Raw genomic sequence first — 22,135 nt, 5'->3', positions numbered from 1 at the left:
CCGGGGCGGGCCGGTGGAGGGAACCCCGGGCTGGGTCTCCGCACCCTCTGCCTTCTGGGAGCGCATAGGTGGTCAGTCCCCCCCCCCACCCCCCCGCGAGTCCCCGTCGCCAGGGAAAGTAGGAGGGGCCTGGAGACCAGCCACAAAGACCCCAGGCCCAGCAGCCTCGGCAGCAGCGCATCTGGCAGCCCCGCAGGGAAGGTTCTTGCACGGCTTGCCGGGCCTCTCAGGACTGCGCTGTGCTCCAGCTCAATCCACCGATTTCTGAGGCTGACAACAATAAGGGCCAAATTCTTTCTCCGCACGAGGCTGTGCGCATCCGCCCGCATCCCCACCCTGCCCTCCTCAGCCTGAGGCTCCTTGCCAGCCTGGGCCGCGGACTCAGGTTCTGCGGGAACCAGGGCGCACCCCACCCTAGACCCCAGGGTGCCCGGGCGGGCTGCGGGCAGAGCCCAGCTCTCCCAGCCTCATGCCTCACGCCGCCTCTTCCTGCCTCTCCATGGGGCTGAGGGAACGAACATTTCGTAGCTGGGATGTGTAGGAACCACACAGGCAGCAGTACATGTGACAGGTAAATGACCTGGTGTTTCAGCCACACTTGGGTTACTTTTAACAAAATAGCACATTATCGTGCAAAGCGTGGGAGCCTCCTATGAAATCTATTTGTGAAACCAAAACAAAGAAGATTTCAAAATGACCCCAAAAGGCCAGCAACCCTTTGCTCACCAACTTGTTGATTAGAATCCTGTTCATCAAGATGCTAAGTAGGAAGGTGCCCGTCAGGGAAAAGGGTCAACCAGGAGCCGACCTGCTGCCACTGGCCGCCCCCCCCCCGCCCTTCTGCAGATGCTGACCCCAGCCCCACTGCTCCCTGCCGGGAACGCCCCTCCCACCTCCTCAGGGAGGCTCACCCTGGTCAGCCCACCCACCCCACCCCTTGGTCTGTCCTCCCAAGACTGCTTGTTTATGGTTTATTTACTGCCTATCTCCCTGTGGCAGGATGCAAGCTCCCCAGCAACATGGGTTTGGATCTGTTCTGTTGACTGACAAACACCAGGCACCTAGAATCGCTAGTGTCTGATGGGTAGAAGGTTCTCATCTTATCTCAACTCAAAAATACACATTTGTTGAGTTAACAAATAGAGGGAAAGGTGAGGTCTGAGCCACTCATACCAAACTGTGTTTCTGTGAAACCAGAAAAAAGAAAAAAAAACAGAAACAAACAAACAGGAAAAGAAAACTCTTCAGATTTCACATCTGATCTCATAGCTTCATACCTTGAAAACGCTTGCTGAGACTACAAGCTCCTTGCAGCTTTGGTTTAGCATTTTATCCTACAGTGTGCACAGAAGCCATGTGCTCAATGAAGTTTTTAGTGAGAAATGTTTGATTCTTTGGAGGTGAATTCCTATTTCAAATATGAGAGACAATTAACTTAAGACCAAGTTAATGACAAATAATAAATGTTCCTTTACCTATAACATGTCATACTCTGTATAGACAAATGAAGAATATGGTTTTAGATCCTTGGCTTTCATAGGCTGCTTAAGATAAGTGAATGGATGCAAGTATCCCAAGAACATAAGGAGAACGTCACAGCAGCCTGTCCTGAAAGGCAGAGCACAGCCTGCGGCCAGCAGGTGTGCCAGGACTCACCTGGAATGTGAGGTGCTGACGTGGGTATCTCTGCAGCGGGCCCCAGGGGCCTCTCACAGTCCTGCATCCTGGCCCACGCACGGCCCACTCCTGAGCTAAGCTGCTGGCTGGAGAACGAGCCTTTGGGGAAGGAGGGAAAGAGGCCCTGCAGTGCTTAGCACGAACAAGAAAAATACCAGACCTCCTTTACCTAATATTCACAAGTAAGGAAGGAGAAAACTATCTAAACGTGAAATGTCCAGAATAGGCAAATCCATAGAGACACAAAGTAGATTCATGGTGGCCAGAGGCTGGGGGGAGTAGGTGCATCTGCTAATGGGAACAGGGCTTCTTGGGGTGATCAAAGTGTTCCGGAATTGGATACTGGGGATGACGGCACATTCTGTGAATATACTAGAAACCACTGAACTGGACGCTTTAAAAGGGTGAATTTTATGGTATGTGAATTATATTTCAATTTAAAATCTAACCAAGAATATTACAAAGTAACTGTTTAAGATGGTTGGTTCCATTTGGGTTTGGTTAATTCGTGACATTTATACACAGTGTCATACACTTTAAAATGTAAGACTAAAACCAAGAGTGGATATGCCTGATGCTGTGGGCAGTGCCTGACACATGAGGGGACAGTAAGATCTCTTTGTAACAACAGTACAGTACCTGCTCACCTGCTATGTAGAGAAAACAACAACAACTAGACACGGGGGTAACGTGTAAAGAGTCAGTACCAGATTCCCAGACTGCAACTACCCAGAGGCAGCGCTCCCCTGGGTGTTCAGCGCGACTGTTCAGACGTCCGAAAACAGCAAATGCAGACAGAGGAAAACGTGTCTACACAAGCTGTGCTGTACGTGCAAACTAACCTACAGCTTTTCTTTCGTCACCTACAATGTATCCTGGACACTTTTCCACAACAGCATGCAAAGACACACTTCATTATCGTGAAGGGCCGCACGGCACTCCCCTACATGGTTTACCAGTCCCACTCATGGCGAGCTAGGCTGGTTTTGGCTTATATTATAAACAAACTGCCGTGAGCACTCCTGAATGCATCTTTGTACGTTTAGGCAAGCACACAGCAACACAACTGCTGGGTCAAAGATGATGTGCGTTTTAAAATACATAATCACTGCTCGGGATTTCCCTGGTGGTGCAGTGGTTAAGAATCCGCCTGCCAATGCAGGGGACACGGGTTCGAGCCGTGGTCTGGGAAGATCCCACATGCCACAGAGCAACTAAGCCCGTGCGCCACAACTACTGAGCCTGCGCTCTAGAGCCCACGAGCCACAACTACTGAGCCTGCATGCTGCAACTAATGAGCCCGTGTGCCTAGAGTCCGTGCTCCGCAACAAGAGAAGCCACCGCAATGAGAAGCCCGTTCGCCGCAACTAGAGAAAGCCCGCGCACAGCAACAAAGACCCAACGCAGCCAAAAATATATTTAAAAAAAAAAGTATACATATATAATCACTACCAAACATCTTTCTAAAAAGGTTGTCCATTGTATACTTCCTCCAATGGTTAGTAAACTAATAAACATTATTTTAGAGGACAGCAGCTCATTTCACTCAAACACTGACGCTCCCGACTTCGTTTTGGCCACAGCCGGGTTTTCTGGAGGGCACTGCTGGCCTTGTTGGTGAGCACATCTCAGGTTCTTCTGCAGAGCTGTCGGCAGGCACCGCCACGCAATGCTGGAGGGCACACCCGCCGGCCTCCTCCACGAGTGGGAGAACCCTTCCTCAGGTGAGCGACTCTGCAGAGGTTTGCCAAACCAACCACATTTTATTTCAACAGATAGCTGGGCACCTACAACATACACAGCTCTGTGCCTCGCGTGTCAGGGCACGGGGATGAAGGAGACTGTCCCACCCTTAGGGGCCTCTGCGGGAGTTGTGAGGCAGGTGAGCACTCCAGGGTTAAAAGGTACAAGCGGCGGCAGACGCTGAGAAACGTCACCTGAGAGGTTACAAAGGGCTGCGGACCTTCAGAACAGGAGGCTAGCACCTCTGTTTGGGGGAGATGGGGGGTTTCCTGAGTGGCATTTGTGGTATGATTCCAATTCTAGCAGAGGAGGAAAGAAGGAGGGCAGGCAGGCACAGCACCGTTAGGTGGTTGTGGAGGGGAACCGGGAACTGGGGGCTCTGGGGGAGGAGCCGGACAGGCAGGGCATCTGGCCCTGAGGGGTCTGGGTGGGAAGGACGGCCTGGTGCCCCTTCCCTGAGGCAGATCCTTGGGCACAGCTTTTATCCTCTGGGCCTCACTTTTTCTGTTCCCGTGAAAAAGTGAAAAAGAATTGCTACCCCTAATTCTCATGGCATTACCAGGAGTCACTGACGTATTATACAGAGGATCCCCCTGCAAACTCTGCAGCACTATACAGAGAAGATACACTCTCCTCCAGCTGGGGTCAGGAAGTCTGACGGGATCGCGCTGTTTCCTCATCTTAGACAGCTCAAAGCCTCTTTGAAAAGCCCCTTCTCAGCAATTAGGCAAGAAAAAAAGAAATAAATGGCATCCAGATTGGAAAGGAAGAAGTAAAACAATTTCTATTTTCAGATGACATAATCTTGTGTATAGAACATACTAAGGAATCAACTAAAAACAAGCCGAACTAATAAACTTGTTCAGCAAGGTTGCAGAATACAGGATCCATATATAAAAACCAGCTATATTGCTATACACTAGCAATGAACAATCCAAAAATAAAATTAAGAAAACAATCCATTTAAAAGAGCACCAAAAAGAATAAAATATCTAGGAATAAATGTGACCAAAGAAGGGCACGACGTGTATTCTGGAAATCATAAAACGTTGTTGAAGACATTAAAGATGTAAATAATGGAAAGATACCCCATGTTTACGGACTGGAAGACAACATACTACTCACACTGATCTACAGATTCATCTCAACCCCTATCAAAACCCTAGCTGGTTTTCTTTTTCTTGCAGAAATTAATAAGCTAAACCTAAAATTCATATGGAAGTACAAGAGACCCAGAACAGAAAAAACAGTCTTGAAAAAGAAGAACAAAGTTGGAGGACTCACAATTCCTTATTTCAAAACTTACTACAAATTAATCAGGATACTATAGTACTGGCAGTAAGGACAGATATACGGCCAATGAAACAGAACTGAGAGTCTAGAGAGAAACGCTTACATTTATGGTCAACTGATTTCTGACCAGGGTGCCGAGACCATCGATGGGGAAGGAACAGGATGCACTCAGGGTCGGAGATCTCACTACTGTCACAGAACAAAGCAGGCTCCGCTCCTAGCCGTCCTCCTCACAGCTCTTTCAGTCTGTGCTGGTGGCCACCGCCCATCAGCTGCCGAGACACCTCCCTCCTCCCTCCCAGGTGGTCAACTCAGCAGAACTCTGGGACAGAAAGTACCGCTTCATGGAAAACAGGTTGGGGGGGTCTAAGACCTCCCTGGCTGATATCCTTCCCTGCCTTTCAAAAAATGTACTATGTGATATTTGACACATAAAAAAGATTATGTGCAATATACACGCAAGGTAAGAATACAACAACAAAACCCCAGAACCCACTGCCCATTTAACAGTCACCGTCTACCTGTGTGCTCCTTCCTCAGCTATCCTCCTGCCTCTCTCCAAAAGTAAATATCAGCCTGAACTTTGTATTTATAGTTTTCTTACTATCATATATTTTTCTTCTTAAACAATATACTTTTGCCCGTTTTTAACCTCATGAAAATGATATACCATATGTAGTCCTCTGCCATCAGTACTACATCTACCCATGTTTGCTGTGTATAGTAGACATACTCCATTCATTTTCACTGCAGTATAATATTCCATGATGTACTTATCTATTTTCTTACCACACTGCTTCCAGTTTTTGCTATTATGGACAGTCTGTTCTGAACATTCTGGCACATCTGTTCTGGGGCTCTCATCTCATATAAGTTTCTCTAGGGTACATACTCTAGACCAGGGGATTGGGGTTCAGCAAACTATAACCTATGGGTCAAAGATAGTCAGTAGCCTATTTTTGTTAGGCCCTTGGGCTTAAAATGCTTTTTAGATTTTTAAAGAGTCGAACAAACAAATGAAACAAAGGCAGCTGTGTGACAAGACTGTGCGCTGCCCACAAAGCCTAGAACATTTACCACCTTGCCCTTTACAGAAAGAATCTGCCAGTCCCTGCCCCGAACTCTACGTCTAGAGTGCAGAGGAATGGCTGGTTAGCAGGGTGCGGGCGCGGCCAATTTACAAGCTTCTCTTAACCCACACCCTCCCTCACCAACACTGGGTATCATCAGACATCTTAATTTCTGCCAACCTAGCAGGTACAATGGTCCCTTTTCTTCCTTACTCTGATTAATTAAACAGGTTTAGCATCTTTTTGTACACTCATGGGCCACTTGTGATTCTCCTTCTGTTGAAATGCCTGATTGCGTCTCCTTCGCACTGTTTAATTGGGTTATTGGTCTTTTAAAATATTGATTTGTAGGTGTTATTCATACGTTCTGACTGCTAATCTTTTGTTAGTTATATGTATATGTTTTTCCCCTAGGTTGTGTCTTGACTTTAACTTTATTTATGTATTTTAATGAAGAGAAGTTCTTAATTTTAATGTAGTCAAATGTATCCTTTTAAAGGATAATCTTTATCTGTATCTTGGCCTTTTAAAAATATTCAGATTAGCTCATGGGTGATGCTGATGAAAAAGGGACGACCTAGTATATAGGAAACCAAAATAGAAAACAGCTCTGATTCTATCACAGAATTATTTTCAAAAGAAGGATATTCTGCTCAAATAAAACTAGCAAATGTGTCACCAACTATGTCAAATAGACTCATATCGCTCAAGGAAAATATTCTTCCTAAACAAAAGATTATTCAAGACAGAGAGGGACCCCAAGCAGGGCCCAGTGGGCAGGCCTGGGACCGCGCCCTTCTGTATCAGTGCGACAGCTGATGTGGGCCTTAGCTGGACCAAGGAAAGCAGGAGCTTGACTCCTTGGCAGGTGCCAGGACTGGTGGACGACTGAACAATCCCAGGTTTACTGACGATCCCAGACTCTGCCAGCGATCAAGGTCACGACAAGAAGTCCGTTCTGATTTGAAGTGTAAGAATCACCTAATCACCTCCTAAAACAACTACAGCGACAGGAACGATGTCTTTAAGTCTTAAAATAAAACAATTACCCACCTGTTGTGTCCTGAGGAAAAGGGAGCTCTGGATTTAGGAAAACCACCTTTGGAGGCAAATTTTTCACAATCAGCTCAGAGGCAGACAACAGTGAGCACTGCTATAGTTGGATGCTGATGGGGTGTATCACCTTAAGACCACATACAAAGTCATGCAGAAGGAGAACCACTGAGGTGAATCTGCTTCGGATGTCCTCCCATCTATGTAACAACAGGGAGGGTGAAAACCTCAAGATCAGCAAAGGAAACAAAATTTCTATCTGCAGCACCAAAGTTTTCAACATCAACAAGGGAGGACACAATTTTTACTAGAATGCCCTCCAACCAACAGGCACACAAACATTAATAATAATTTATTTTATCTTTCGTACTGTTTACCTTTGTAAGCCATCATAATTCCTTTTAGAAATCAGGTGGAGTGTACATAAATTAGGCAAACTCAAAATTGGTCACAACGTTAAGAACAGACTAGTGGACTTCCCTGGTGGCGCAGTGGTTAAGAATCCGCCTGCCAATGCAGGGGACATGGGTTCAAGCCCTAGTCTGGGAAGATCCCACATGCCGGGGAGCAACTAAGCCCGTGTGCCACAACTACCGAGCCTGCGCTCTAGAGCCCGTGAGCCACAGCTACTGAGCCCACGTGCCACAACTACTGAAGCCTGTGCGCCTAGAGCCCGCGCTCCGCAACAAGAGAAGCCACCGCAATGAGAAGCCCGTGCACTGCCACAAAGAGTAGCCCCCGCTCGCCACAACTAGAGAAAGCCCGTGTGCAGCAATGAAGACCCAATGCAGCCAAAAAATAAATAAAAAAAAAAAGAACAGACTAGTGAGTGATGTCAGTGAGAAGGGCTCAGTAAGGAATTCCAAAAGTCCATCCTTCAATAAAAGCAAGAAAAAAGCTGGCAAAATCTGTCAGAAACAACTTTTGTGGAACTCTAAAGACTACCCAAAAGCTTGCAACATTCAGAGGAACACTTAATCAAGTGAGACCTTGGCAAGAACAAGTGAGCTCTGTGGCATTTTACCTTACCCTGGTCCCATCCCCTAAGAGGTAGTGGCCTGGAAGATAAAAGCCTGCAATCCCAGTACAGGTACTTGGTGGAGGCTGGGGGTGGGTGGGTGAAGCAGAACAGATCTCATTTGCAAAGGATTTCAGTAGTAGGTTATGACCTATCTGGTGGCTCACAAGAAGACCAGCTCAAATGGCTTGCCTTTACTTCACTAAACTCAGGACTCTCCCAGCGCTGAGGCAGCTACTGGTAGCGGGCAGGGGGTGTATACTGAAAACGTCTACAGACAAATGTATTAGTTGCTGATGCCTGGGACAACCAGTCACAGCTGAGGCAAATGATAGACAAACCACGAGGCTGACAGGAAATGCTGGGAAATAAGGGCTTTGAGAAGCACCAGCATGTTCCTGGGATTCTAGAAGGCCAAGCACATGCCCAGGGCTGTGTGCACACTCAGGAAAGACCTGAGAAGACTCTAAGGTCTCACCCCTGGCTGACCTTCAGGTTCCGCACAAGCAGGATGTGAATGCTAAGGCAACGCTGTCAACTGCCTGGCCGAGTGCTGAAAACATACCCCAATACTCATACAGACCCTGTCTGAAGAGACTCAGAGATAATTCTGGTTCCAGGCACTTAAGGAAATCTCTGTCTGATTACTAGCTGACTACTATACTAATGGAACAGAGACTTCAGTGACCACACATGATAAAGAATATGGACTTTACAAAATTAGCTCAAAGAAGTTATTATGCAAACAGTAACTATAACAAGCAGCAACAAATACTGGGGAGAATCTGATTTCCACATTTGCCACATTATACTATTCAACATGTCCATTTTCAACAAGAAAATTACAAGTCAGGCAAAGAAATAAGGGAGTGTGGCCCATACACAGGAAAAAAAGCAAGTAACAGAAACTGTCTAGGAGGAAACCCAGACATTAGACTTACAAAGACTTTGAATCATTGATTTTATGTGAGTTCAAAGAGATAAAGGAAACTTTGCCCAAAGAAGTAAAAGAAGCCATCAGGGACTTCCCTGGTGGCGCAATGGATAAGACTCTGCACTCCCAATGCAGGGGGCCCAGGTTTGATCCCTGGTCAGGGAACCGGACCCCACATGCATGCTGCAACTAAGAGTTCGCATGCCACAACTAAGAAGCCCACAAGCTGCAACTAAGGAGCTGGTGAGCTGCAACTAAGGGGCCCACCTGCCACTACGAAGACCCGGCACAACCAAATAAATAAATAAATAAATATTTTTTAGAAATTAAAAAAAAAAAAGAAACCCATCAGAACACTGTCTCATGAAATAGAAAATATCAATAAAGAGAAAATTTTAAAAGGAACCAAATGGAGATTCTAGAGTTGAAAAGCACAATAACAGAAATGAAAAATTCAATAAAGGGGCTCAACAGGAGAATCAAGCAGGCAGAAGAAGGAATTAGAGACCCTGAAGGCAGGTCAATTGAGATTTGAAGATAAGACAGTTGAGTTTATCCAGTCTAAGTAACAGAAGGAAAAAATAATAAAGAAAAATGAAAGGAGCTTTAAAGACCTGTGGGGCAACATCAATCATACCAACATATACATTATGGTAGTCCCAGAAAGGAGAGGAGGGAGAGAAAAAGGTGGAAAGAATACTTTAAAAGGTAATGGACAAAAATTTCCCGTATTTGATGAAAAATATTAATCTGCACATCCAGGAAGCTCAACAAACTCCATGCAGGATAAACTCAAAGAGATCTACACTAATACACGTTATAATTGAATGGCTGGAAGACAGAAAGAATTCTGAAAGCAGCAAGAGAAGTGACTCCTTACATAAAAGAATTTCCTCAATAAGATTAACAGTTGATACCTTAACAGAAACCATGGAGGACAGAAGACAATGGGATGACATATTTGAAGGGCTGAAAGAAAAAAATATCAATTAAGGATCCTCTATCCAACAAAACTACGTTTCAAAAATGAAGGAGACTCTCAACAAAATACTAGAAAACTAAACCCCAAAGCATATTAAATGTATTATACACCACAACCAAGTGAGATTTGTCCAGGGAAGCAAGAGTGGTTCAATATAAGAAAAATCAATCAATGTAATATACCACAGTAATAGAACAAGGGGAAAAAACTACATGATCATCTCAACTGGTGTACAAAAAACATTTGACAAAACCAAACTCCCTTTCATTATAAAACCCCTTAGAAAACTAGGAATAAAAAGGAACTTCCTTGACATGATAAAGGATATCTATGAAAAACCCACATTTAATGGTGAAAGACTGAAGGCTTTTGCGCTAAGATCAGGAAGAAGGGAAGGATGCATGCCTTCACCACTGCTATTTAATATTATACTGAAAGTTCTATCCAGAGCAATTAGGCAAGAAAAATAAATAAAAGGCATCCAAATTAGAAAGAAAGAAATAAAACCATCTCTGTTCATGGATGACATGATCCTATATTTAGAAAATCCCAAAGAATTCTCAAGAAAAGCAACTAGAACTAATAAATGAATTCATCAAAGTTGCAGGGTACAAAGACCAACAAAGAAACATCATTTGTGTTTCTATACAACGGGAACAAACAATCTGAAAAGTAAAGTTAAAAAGCAATTCCATTTACATAGCATCCAAACGAATAAATTACCTAGGAATAAATTTAACCAACAAGGGGAAATATTTGTTCACAATTGCTGAAAGAAATTAAAGAACACACCATTAAATGGCAAGATATTTGTTTGTTCCAAAACAAATCTATGTACATGGATTGGAAGATAATATTATTATGATGGCAATACTACTTGTGATGGTTAATTTTATATGTCAACTTCTCTGGGCCACAGGGTGCCTAGATATTTGGTCAAACATTATTCTGGATGTTTCTGTGAGAGTGTTGGATGAGATTAACATTTAAATTGGTAGACTAAGTAAAGCAGATTGCCCTCCCTAATGTAGGTGAGCCTCCTATTCAGTCAAAGGCCTGAATAGGAACAGAACAAAAAGGCTGACCCTCTCTCAAGTAAGGAAGATTCTTTCTGCCTGTCTTCAAACTGAGACACTGGCTTTTTTCCTGCCTTCAAACTCAAACCGATGTCAGCTCTTCCTGGATCTTGAGCCTGGCTTTTGGATAGGAACTATGCCTTTGTCTCGCTTGGTTTCAGGCCTTCAGACTCAGACTGGAACTAAGCCACTGGGTCTCCTGGTTGCCAACTTACTCTGCATATCTTGGGACTTGCCTGTCTCCGTAATTGTGTGAGACCCAATTCCTTATAATAAATATCTCTATACACACACACACACACACACACACACACACAAACACCCCTTATTGGTTCTGTTTCTCTGGAGAACGCTAACTAATATAGTACACAAAGCAATCTACAGATTCAGTGCAATCCCTACTAAAATTCCAGTGGCCTTCTTTTTACAGAAATGAAAAACCTGATCCTAAAATTCACAAGGAACTGCAAAAGGGACCCCAAAGAGCAAAACAGTATTGAAAATGAAAAACAAAGTTGAACGACTCACACTTCTCAAACTTACTACTTCAAAACTGCCTACAAAATGACAGTAATCAAAACAGTGTAATATTGGCATAAGGACAGGCATGTGGACCAATGGAATAGAACTGAGAGTCCAGAAATAAACCCATACATCTATGGCCAAATGATTTTTGACAAGGATGTCAAGACCATTTAGTTGAAAAAAAAATAGTCTCTGAAACAACTGGGTAACCGGGCAGAAGAAAGAACTTGGACCCCTACCTCACTCCATACACACAAACTAACTCAAAATGGATGAACAACTAAAATGTAAGAGCTAACACCATAAAACTCTTAGAAGAAAGCATAGGGGTAAATTTCAATGATGCTGAATTTGGCGAAGTCTTCTTAGATATGACACCAAAAGCACAAGCAACAGAGAAAAATAAGATAAAGTGGCCTCACCAAATTTGAAAACTTTTGTACATAAAAAGACACTATCAAGAATGAGGGGCTTCCCTGGTGGCGCAGTGGTTGAGAATCCGCCTGCCAATGCAGGGTACACGGGTTCGAGACCTGGTCTGGGAAGATCCCACATGCCGCGGAGCGGCTGGGCCCGTGAGCCACAATTACTGAGCCTGCGCGTCTGGAGCCTGTGCTCCGCAACGAGAGAGACCGCGATAGTGAGAGGCCCGCGCACCGCAATGAAGAGTGGCCCCCACTTGCCACAATTAGAGAAAGCCCTCACACAGCAACGAAGACCCAACACAGCCAAAAATAAATAAATAAATAAATAAATAAAAAAAAAAAAAAAAAAAAAAAAGAATGAGAAAAGGGGCTTCCCTCATGGCGCAGTGGTTGAGAATCTGCCTGCCAATGCAGGGGACACGGGTTCGATCCCTGGTCTGGGAAGACCCCACATGCCATGGAGCAGCTAAGCCCGAGCGCCACAACTACTGAGCCTGAGCTCTAGAGACCATGAGCCACAACTACTGAAACCACGAGCCACAGCTACTGAAGCCTGCGTGCCTAGAGCCCGTGCTCCGCAAGAAGAGAAGCCACGACAATGAGAAGCCCGTGCACCAAAACGAAGAGTAGGCCCCGCTCACTGCAACTGGAGAAAGCCCATGCGCAGCAACGAAGACCCAATGCAGCCAAAAATAAATGAATAAATAAAATAAATTAAAAAAAATTTTTAAGAATGAGAAAAGACAACAAAAAAAATGGGAGAAAATATCTGCAAATTACACATCTGATAGGGGTCTAGTAGCCAGAATACACAAAGAACACTTACAGCTCAACAACAAAAAGACAAACAACCCAATTAAAAAATGGGCAAATGATGTGAATAAACATTTCTCCAAGGAAAACACAGAAATAGCCAATAAGCACACGAAAAGATGTTTAACACCATCAGTCACTAGGTAAATACAAATCAAAACCACAATGAGTTACCACTTCAAACCCACCAGGATGGCTATAATTTTTTTAAAAAAAGGTAAAATAACAAGAATTGGTGAGGATGTGGAGAAACTGGAACCTTATATATTGCTGGTGGAAACAAAATGGTTCAGTTTTTGTGGAAAACATTTTCGCAGTTCCTCAAAAAGTTAAACATGAAATTACCATATGACCCAGCAATTCCACTCTTAGGTATATACCCAAAAGAACTGAAAACAGGTACTCAAACCATACCCACACACATGGTTACAGTAGCACCATTCACAATACTCAAAAGACAGAAACAACCCAAATGTCCATCAACAGATGAATGGGTAAACAAAATATGAGATAAATATTACTCAGTCATAAAAAGAAATGATGATAGAGGCTATAACATGGATGAACCTGGAAAACATTATGCTAAGTGAAATACGTCAGAAACAAAAGGACACATACTGTATGATTCCATTTGTATGAAATATATAGAATAGGTAAATCCACAGAGACAGAAAGCAGCTTGGTGGTTGCCAGGGTTATAAGGAGAAGGACAGTGAGGATGACCTGCTTGATGGGTCAGGGGTTTCCTTTCGAGGAACGAGAACGCTTGGGACCATAGAGAGGTTGTGATTATACAACACTGTGATTGTACTATACGCCACTGAATCGTTCACTTTGAAATGGTTAATTTGGGACTTCCCTGGCGGTCCAGTGGTTAAGACTTCGCCTTCCAATGCAGGGGTTGAGGGTTCGATCCCTGGTCGGGGAGCTAAGATCCCACATCCCTCATAGCCAAAAAACCAAAACGTAAGACACAAGTAATATTGTAACAAATTCAATAAAGACTTTTTAAAAATGGTTCACATCAAAAAATCTTTAAAATGGTTAATTTTATTTTCTGTCAATTTTATGTCAATTAAAAAAATTACTATTAAAAAAACTGACCATCATGAGATACTACTTCACAGCTATCAGGATGGCTGTGATTTTAAAAAATGGAAAATTACATGTTGGTGAGGATATGAAGAAATTGTAACCCTCATACATTTCTGAACATAAAATGGTTCATCATCCATAGAAAACAATTTGGCAGTTCCTCAAAGAGTTAAACACAGAGTTACCATATGACCCAGAAATTCTCCTCTTGTGTATATACCCAAGAGAAGTGAAAACATGTTTACACAAAGACTTGTACATGAATGTTCATAGCAGCAATATTCATAATAGACAAAAAATATTAACATTCCAAATGTCCATCAAGAGATAACTGGATAAACAAAATTTATAAGTATCTATACAATGTACTATTTTTTTGTTTTGTTTTGTTTTAAATTTTATTTATTTATTTATTTATGGCTGTGTTGGGTCTTCGTTTCTGTGTGAGGGCTTTCTCCAGTTGCGGCAAGCAGGGGCCACTCTTCATCGCAGTGCGCGGGCCTCTCACTATCGCGGCCTCTCTTGTTGTGGAGCACAGGCTCCAGACGCGCAGGCTCAGTAATTGTGGCTCACGGGCCTAGTTGCTCCACGGCATGTGGGATCTTCCCAGACCAGGGCTCGAACCCGTGTACCCTGCATTGGCAGGCAGATTCTCAACCACTGCGCCACCAGGGAAGCCCTGTACTATTATTTAGCCATAAAAAAATGAAGTCCTTACACATGTTACAACATGAATGAACCTTGAAAACTGTTATGCTAAGTAACAGAAGTCAGAAACAAAAGGCCACATATCATATAATTCCATATGCGTGAAATGTCCAGAACAAGCAAATCCAGAGAGACGAAAAGTCAATTAGTGGTTGTCAGAGGCTGAGGCAAGGGGAGAATCATGAAGAGTGACTGTATGGAGGTTCTTCTGGCGTGATGAAAATGTTCTAGAATTAGACAGTGGTGACGGTTGTGTAACACTGTGAATATATACTAAATAAAAACCACTGAACTGTACATTTTGAATGGTTTAAATAATGAATTTTTCCATAATAAAAAATTGTAAAAAATTTTTAATGAAAAAGAAAAAGTCTAAGGAGCTTAGACACGCCAATCTCTTTCTTCATCACAGAGCCTGATAACCACTCCTCACTAACCCCAGCAAAAAAATAATAATAGCAGTAACAACATAAAAAAATGGCTAGCACATTTAAACTTGATGTAACATAATTCTGTTCATATTTAGATCCAAAGAATTTGACATCATTGCACGTATTTTAATAGAAAAATTAAAAGTGGAAAGGAGGAAAACTATTAGAAGGCAATGAAAAGCTAATCAGTGGCCAAAGGGAAACTGCAAACACCAAACATGGACCCCACTGAATGCCAGTGTAGACGGTAAATGACTGTCCACTGGAGTCAGCCACCTCTTGATCCGCGGCTGGAACAACAATATCTGCTATACGTGCAGTGACAAGAGCTAAATACCATGTTCAAAGACCCCCAAACTAAAAACCACTGTTAAAAAAAAAAAAAAGTTCCTTGGTTCTTATTATAATTCTCTAAAACAAACATATAAAATTAAAATGTTAATTTTTCCTAAAATACCTGTGACGGTTATTTCTAATCTACAACTGCATCTGGTCATTCACGCCAACCTGGAGGTGGGCCAGGAATCACACGTGTGCCCCATACGGAGGCCGATCGCCAGAAGGGGCGGTAAATAAGCAAAGCCGCATCTTTGGTAGCTTCCAAAATGGGGGATTGTGGAAACCTTTGACTAGATTGCTTGATTAAAATATAAATACCTTTATTTCACTTATTTATATGTGGGTATAAAAATAGTTAAATTCTACCTTAATCCTAAAGTTTAGATGTAACAATTATAGGTTAATGAAATTCTATAATATTTATAATAATGATTGTGTTGATGAAGAAAAACTATGTGAACTCAGTCAAATGCCTTAAGGAGATGGTGGAGGGTGAAACTTTTAGGGACCTACAGACTAAATGTTTAACAGCCTGATTGGGGAAGCGGCTCAGAGGTTATGGCACCCACAGACTGGACACACATGCCTCTGGTTAGCACCCTGGGCCACTGCCAATACCTCACTTTCCCACCCTCATTCTAGCATCAGGTTTGTCTGCTCCCACACACATAAAGAAAAATGTTCTGCTGAATAGTAACAACAGATACACTAGGCAAAGAGAGTGCAAAGGAAGCTACAGTGAAGGGAAAGTATGCGACCAAGGAACAGCACCCGAGTCAGTGCGCTCTGAGGAACCGAACAGGAGGCAAGACCAGAAGCCCCAGGAAGAGGTGGCCTCGGAGCTGGTGTCCTGGGCCTGCACCATGAACCAGGGCCTGTCACAGAGTCTAGTGTACCCATTTCTAGAATTCAGATTCTGCAGCTTCCAGTAGAGTAGAGTTATTACTCTATTATTATATTATTTACTCTTTGCTACATGTTTAGGTATGGATTTACTGTATTTTGAGGCCATATTTTTACCCAAAAGAAAAAAGTCTCTATTTGAGAAATTCATTTCATAAAATTCTAGTTTCTAGCCAGCTACTCAGGAAGCCCTTCTCTCACAGTTGAGGCATATCTGTACTTAGAAATACAGCAAAGAATTGGACTGGATGCCTTTCACTTTCCTCTATGCCTTCATTACCCTAATGATTTATTTTATGTTCCCTACTTTTGTGATTTAAGTTGAGCTACATTTTACTTGGAGATTAGAAACTGGAAACAAATGTACATCTGCTGACAAAAGGGTGTTCCAAGAACTGGAAAGCCCGGGGAAAACCAAAAAAGGGAAGCATCAGATAAACAAAGAAAATGGCTCCTGCCAGCACGAAAGTACTAAACACAACAAAGATGCAGAAGAACAAGCTCAACATCAAGCCCAGGAGGGAAATTAAAAACATCATCCAAGCGATGCCAATAAAGGGAGAAGGGAGAAAACCACAGACAGACAGGTGTGCCCTGTTGATAAAAAAAGTGTTCTGGCAATCCATATTTATGCAAACATTTCAGCACACTGTCTCTTCTCATGATACCTGATGCCAAACGCTCTGCCGAGGGAGCGAGCGCGTGGCTAACTCGCTGGGAAAGCAAAGACAAGAGGAGACTAGATTCTTATCCAAACAAATAGGCAGCTCATAATCACAAATGAAAAGCCCCACATAGGAGAGAGAGAAAGGGAGAGAGACAGACTGACACAGGCATGCAGCTGGAAAAGCAGCTGATTAAAACCATAGTATAAAAGGTCTTTCCTTTAGGAAAACAATAGCTATTTGAGGCCCAACACTGCCAATAGCGCTTGGTTCAAATGACTTAGGATTTTCAAAAAAGCATTCATTCAACTCTGACTATGTGCAAAAAGGCTGTGCCTCTCCTGGCCAAGGGCCAGAGTCCTGCCATCTGGACAGGAAGGAGGGAGGAGAGCTGAGGGCTCCGTCCACCTGACAAGCAACTAAGAGGGGCCGCACCTTTCCAAGTGGATGCTGCTCTGAGGTCATGCCCGGCCTGGAGGCTCCTGGGCTGCAGGTTGTGTGATAAGGTTCATTTTCCTGGAGCATCGACTTTACTGGGAAATAAGAGTGAAAAGCATAAAACATGGCCATACTTAGGAGTGGATTACCATATTTAAATCACTTTTAGAATACAACATGGGAATTAAAAAATCAGTGGCTCTTGGCTCTGTGCTCCTTCTCCATCTCTTTCACAGACTCTCCCACTTCTACCTGTGGTTGAAAGGTAGGAGCTGTTCAGGTGCTGATCTAGATCCCCTTCTTTCTCCTGCTGGGCAATCAGACCTGCACAGACGAGCCTCTGGCTCTGATCCCCACACTCACTGAGCTCCGAGACGACCCCTCTAACTTTGTCGTATTGCACAGGAGTCTCATGGTCAACACAGCCCAGATGGAATTTGTCATCTTCAGTGCTTCCCATTCCTGTCCAACTCACCTCTCTACCTACTCAGAAACAACCTGCTCTCATCTCAGGGAGTGACACCATCACCTGGTCAGCTGCCTAAGGCAGAACTGTCCCCATCTCCCTGATTCTGACACTCAATCATTCATCAAGACCTGTCGATTCCATGGCCTCCAACCTAATTCCCCATCACCACCGTGGCCTTGGTTACAGGGTGGTCATTCTGTCGCTAGTGAGATGCTCTCAGGTTCACTTTACTCATCTGCAGTCTCTGCCAGCTAAAATAGCCCATCTTGAGCTTCTAGTCCAAGTCTCTCATTTTACACATAAGGAAAACCAGGCCAAGACAAGTGATGCACTTGCAAGGAAGGTCCCAAAGTTACTGAGAAATCTGCAATTGGATAAAGAGCAAAACTGATGACATTTATATGCAGGAGAAACATATACTGATTAATGCCAACACATTTTTTAAAGTTAATTTTTTTCTATAGTATAGCCAACATGATGGAATACTATACAGCTGTAAAAAAGGATGAGGAGAATCTCTATATACTGCTATGCTGTGAGCTCATGATATGTTGTTAAATTAAAAAAAAAAAAAAAAAAAGATGGAGAGGGACTTTCCTGGTGGTCCAGTGGGTAAGACTCCACACTCCCAATGCAGGGGCCCTGGGTTCAACCCCTGGTCAGGAACTAGATCCCGCACGCATGGCGCAACTAAGAGTTTGCATACCACAACTAAGAAGTCCGCGTGCCGCAACTAAAGATCCCACATGCTGCAACTAAGACCTGGCGCAGCCTAAATAAATAAATAAACAAATAAATATTTTTTAAAAAGATGGAGAAGAGCTTGTACTGTATACTACCATTTTCTAAGAAAGAGGGCCGTAGGTACACACATACACACACACACACACACACACATACTTATATTACAAATAGACAGATAAACCAAAAACTAAAAAAAAAAAGTTAACTGTGGAGGAGGGAAGAAACAGGGTATAAAGATCAGGAATGAAAGCTAGATTTCTGAAAATACTTTATTTTGACTTGTAACCATGAAAATATTTTTTATAAACGTCTAACGCAAAATTTAAAAAGAAGCTATTCCTTAAAATAAAAATAAAATAAATGACTCTAACTGTGTAGCAAGTTGGTGGCACACTGAGGAACTGGCTCAGGTGACGCTAAAACTTAATAATTCGGCAGAACATCCCTAGGGATCTACCCTGAGGACAAAAAGAACTGCAGAAAATCTCAAACAGTTTTCAGTAATCATACACTGGTTGGTAATATGTTGGTATTATTATTCTAAAACTACCACGTTTATTTTATAGGTTAAAACAAGTAAGTAATGATGTGAATGTTGTTAGGAACCAAGATTTTCAGCATAAGAGAAAAGACACATCAATACAGAATCAAAGAAGTAAAAACCATATAATCCTGAATTTGAAACAAAAGTATCAGTATGAACTCATGATTAAAAAGTGTATTTCCTGGCTGTCCACCAAAAAGGCCCAAGACAATAACCAGCCTTATAGCAACGAGTATCCCTAGTGCCCAGTCTGTGGTCTCAAGGTACCGTTTTCTACAAGAGGGAACCAGAGCTGCTTAGAGAAATAGCCAATTCCAGGCCTGGGGTGAAAAAGTACAAAACGAATCCGAAACATCTTACCATTTCAGAAACCAAGGAAAGGAAGGCTACGGGTCACGTCAAAGGACAAGAAGTCAACTTAAAGAGGCTCCACTGGCAAAAGTGGCACAATCCTAGCATCCATGAGAGTAATAACTGCAGTGGATTTAAGCACACCACATATACTTAAATTCATGAGTTTACACTGATACTTAATCCCTGGTCACTTTTGGAGCGGCTATGAGACCATCTCATTATTTTGAGAACCCATAAAGAGAAAGAATCAGGCATTTGTCCTACCTTTCCTATTTGAACTGTCCCTTAGGGTAACCAAACAGTTAGCATTTCGGTGAATCAAGGCAGGGAATTCCCTGGTGGCGCAGTGGTTAAGAATCCGCCTGCCAATGCAGGGGACACAGGTTCAAGCCCTGGTCTGGGAAGATCCCACATGCCGCGGAGCAACTAAGCCCATGCGCCACATCTACTGAGCCTGCGCTCTAGAGCCTGTGAGTGAGCCACAACTACTGAAGCCCGTGCGCTCTAGGGCCCGCGTGCCACAACTACTGAGCCCACATGCTGCAACTACTGAGCCCGAGCTCCTGGAGCCTGCACACCACAACGAAGAGTAGCCCCCACTTGCCGCAACTAGAGAAAGCCCACGTGCAGCAACAAAGACCCAACGCAGCCAAATTAAAAAAAAAAAAAAGGCAGAGTAAAGGATGAAACTTATCATCATTTACAACCCCTAATGACTGTGAGTCCAAGTGCCTCCTGGTGAGGGGACACACCACCACCTCCGAGTGCACATGCTCAAAGGCTGAGCCAGTCGAACTTCTAGATCTACCTACCACCTCCCAGGAAATAACGGGATAGAAGAATGTGTTCAATGGAAATGGCAAAAGTCAAAACAGGGACACCCCTGACTACAGAACAACCAGCCTGGATTTTACAAAAAAGAAAATGCACGGAAGAAAAGGGATAGGGTGGAGCAATCAATTGATTAACAGAGACTTAAGAGCCGGATCAGCTAAATGCAACTGTTTGGACCCTGCTTCAAACAAACTAAAACAAATTGAGACTACTGGGGAAAATTGAATGGTACTGTGATTATGAATAAAATTTTAAATACCAGTTTTCTTGATACTTATGAATTTATCAAAAATAGCTATGTATTAAATCTTACTTTGGATGCAAACATTTCAAACCCGTTTCATATTCATTTTTATGTTCTAATATATTAAAGAGTTCTTAATTTCAAGTATAAAATGCCACTCAATCACAAATTAGAGATTAAAACGCAGGGTATTTTGTTTCCTTTCAAACTCCTAGAGAAAGATGGTTAAGGAGCAAGCAGTTCCTGTATCAAAAGATGCAATACTCAGCTGGGCAGGCCTCCAGCCTCAAGCCACTGGCACCTTTACTGCAGCGGCATCCTCCGAGGGAAGGCTGGGTCTCAGGGCTTTCAGAGGGCAGGCAGAGATGCATGCCGCTAACCTTGGTTTTCAAACTCATTATTGTTACTAAGCCATCAGGTGTAATGTCTATCACTTGCAAAGTTTAATGCTGGTTTTAAAAAAAAAAGTCAGATGCACACCAAAATACAGTGCCATGTAAGCAGAAGACAGTCCAATACACCTGTTATAGAATGAAATTGCTAAAGCCAAAAGTGAGTAAGTTCAGGATGTTTTTGAATTTAATTACTTCACTGTCATGCAAAGCAAACAAGTAACAGCTGAAGAAGGAAATCCACACAAATTAAAATTTTCTAGTGACATACCTGTGTGTCATATGCTGTAAGAAGATGTATCTAAGCTTGATCAGGCGGGAAGAGATTTCAATAAAGAAAAAGCAAAGCAGCGTCAACCTTATCCTTCTTCAGATAATGTAGTGGAGTCCCTTACCTAGGAAGTAAGATACGTGGTTAACTCACATGTGGAAAATTTTAAAAACAGAATTTCAAAAATGGAAATTTCTAAAAAATGATGAAGTAAGAAGTTTAAGAGAAAACTTTTTTAACCATTCTATATAAACATGTGCTTTGGATTTTCTGCATTTTTTGAGTTGAACATAAATGACAAAGTCTGGATAACTTCGGATTATTTACACATAGAAAAGCACAGGAAACATGTATGTACAGTTTCACAAGGTTATTATGCAAACACTAGTCCAACTACCACCAGACCAAGGAATGGTACACTGTTGCAACCAAAAAAAAGCTGGGTGCCTCTCCCTGATCCCAAACCCTTTCCTCCGCCTCTAAGTAACAACCACCCTAACTATGGTTATCATTTCCTTGCTTTTCTTTAGATTTATCACCTAGGCACGTAGCTCCAACTGATAGTTTATTTTTGCCAGCTTCTGAATTTTACATAAACACAGTCATACAGTGTGTCTTCTTCTGTCTTGCTTTCTTTTTGCTCCATTGTTTTTGCTGGCTCTGTTGTTTGTTTTCATTGCTTATAATATTCCATCATGCAATATACCACAATTCACTTATCCATTCCCCTGTCCCCTGGGTAATTTCTGCTTTGGAGCAAATATTAGCACTACTGAGATCTTTCTGGCACAACTATCTTAAGCATATAGGCATATATTCCTCTAGTGTATACACCTACAAGTGTGACTGCTAGATTACTGGGTAAGTGTATATACAACTTTGCTTCACAAGGCCAAACAAACTACTTCCCCAGGCGGGTGTAACAATTTACACTCCCACAAGAAGGTATGAGAGAGTTTCTGCTGCTCAACATTTCCAAAATTTGTCAGACTATTTTTAATTCTTGCTAACTGAATGGCTATGTAGTGGTGTCCTAAGAATCCTTTATTATGTAAAATTTTATAATTATTTAGGAGAAAAACTCATGAAATTTTA

The 22,135-nt window shown here is 42.7% G+C and overlaps 1 protein-coding gene across 11 annotated transcripts in view; it reads right to left on the bottom strand.

Annotated features, from left to right (window-relative positions):
* The window catches only part of TRAF3 (TNF receptor associated factor 3), a 110,583-nt gene that overhangs the window by 29,341 nt on the left and 59,107 nt on the right, over positions 1-22,135 (bottom strand). For 7 of the 11 annotated variants that reach the window (XM_061181303.1, XM_061181299.1, XM_061181298.1 and 4 more), the window contains one exon: positions 21,041-21,164. The exons of 3 other annotated variants lie outside the window; for them this stretch is intronic. In XM_061181303.1, the coding sequence (XP_061037286.1) occupies positions 21,041-21,051 (11 nt within the window). In that variant the 5' untranslated portion in view covers positions 21,052-21,164. Of the gene's footprint in view, positions 1-1,656; positions 1,759-21,040; positions 21,165-22,135 lie in introns of those variants that run through there. One more of the 11 variants, XM_061181306.1, reaches the window with a different exon arrangement.

The sequence above is a fragment of the Eubalaena glacialis genome, chromosome 2 (assembly GCF_028564815.1).
Source record: "Eubalaena glacialis isolate mEubGla1 chromosome 2, mEubGla1.1.hap2.+ XY, whole genome shotgun sequence".
NCBI lineage: Eukaryota > Metazoa > Chordata > Mammalia > Artiodactyla > Balaenidae > Eubalaena > Eubalaena glacialis.
Note: the sequence above shows the minus strand (reverse complement) of the source record. Positions and strands in the feature narration are given on the sequence as shown.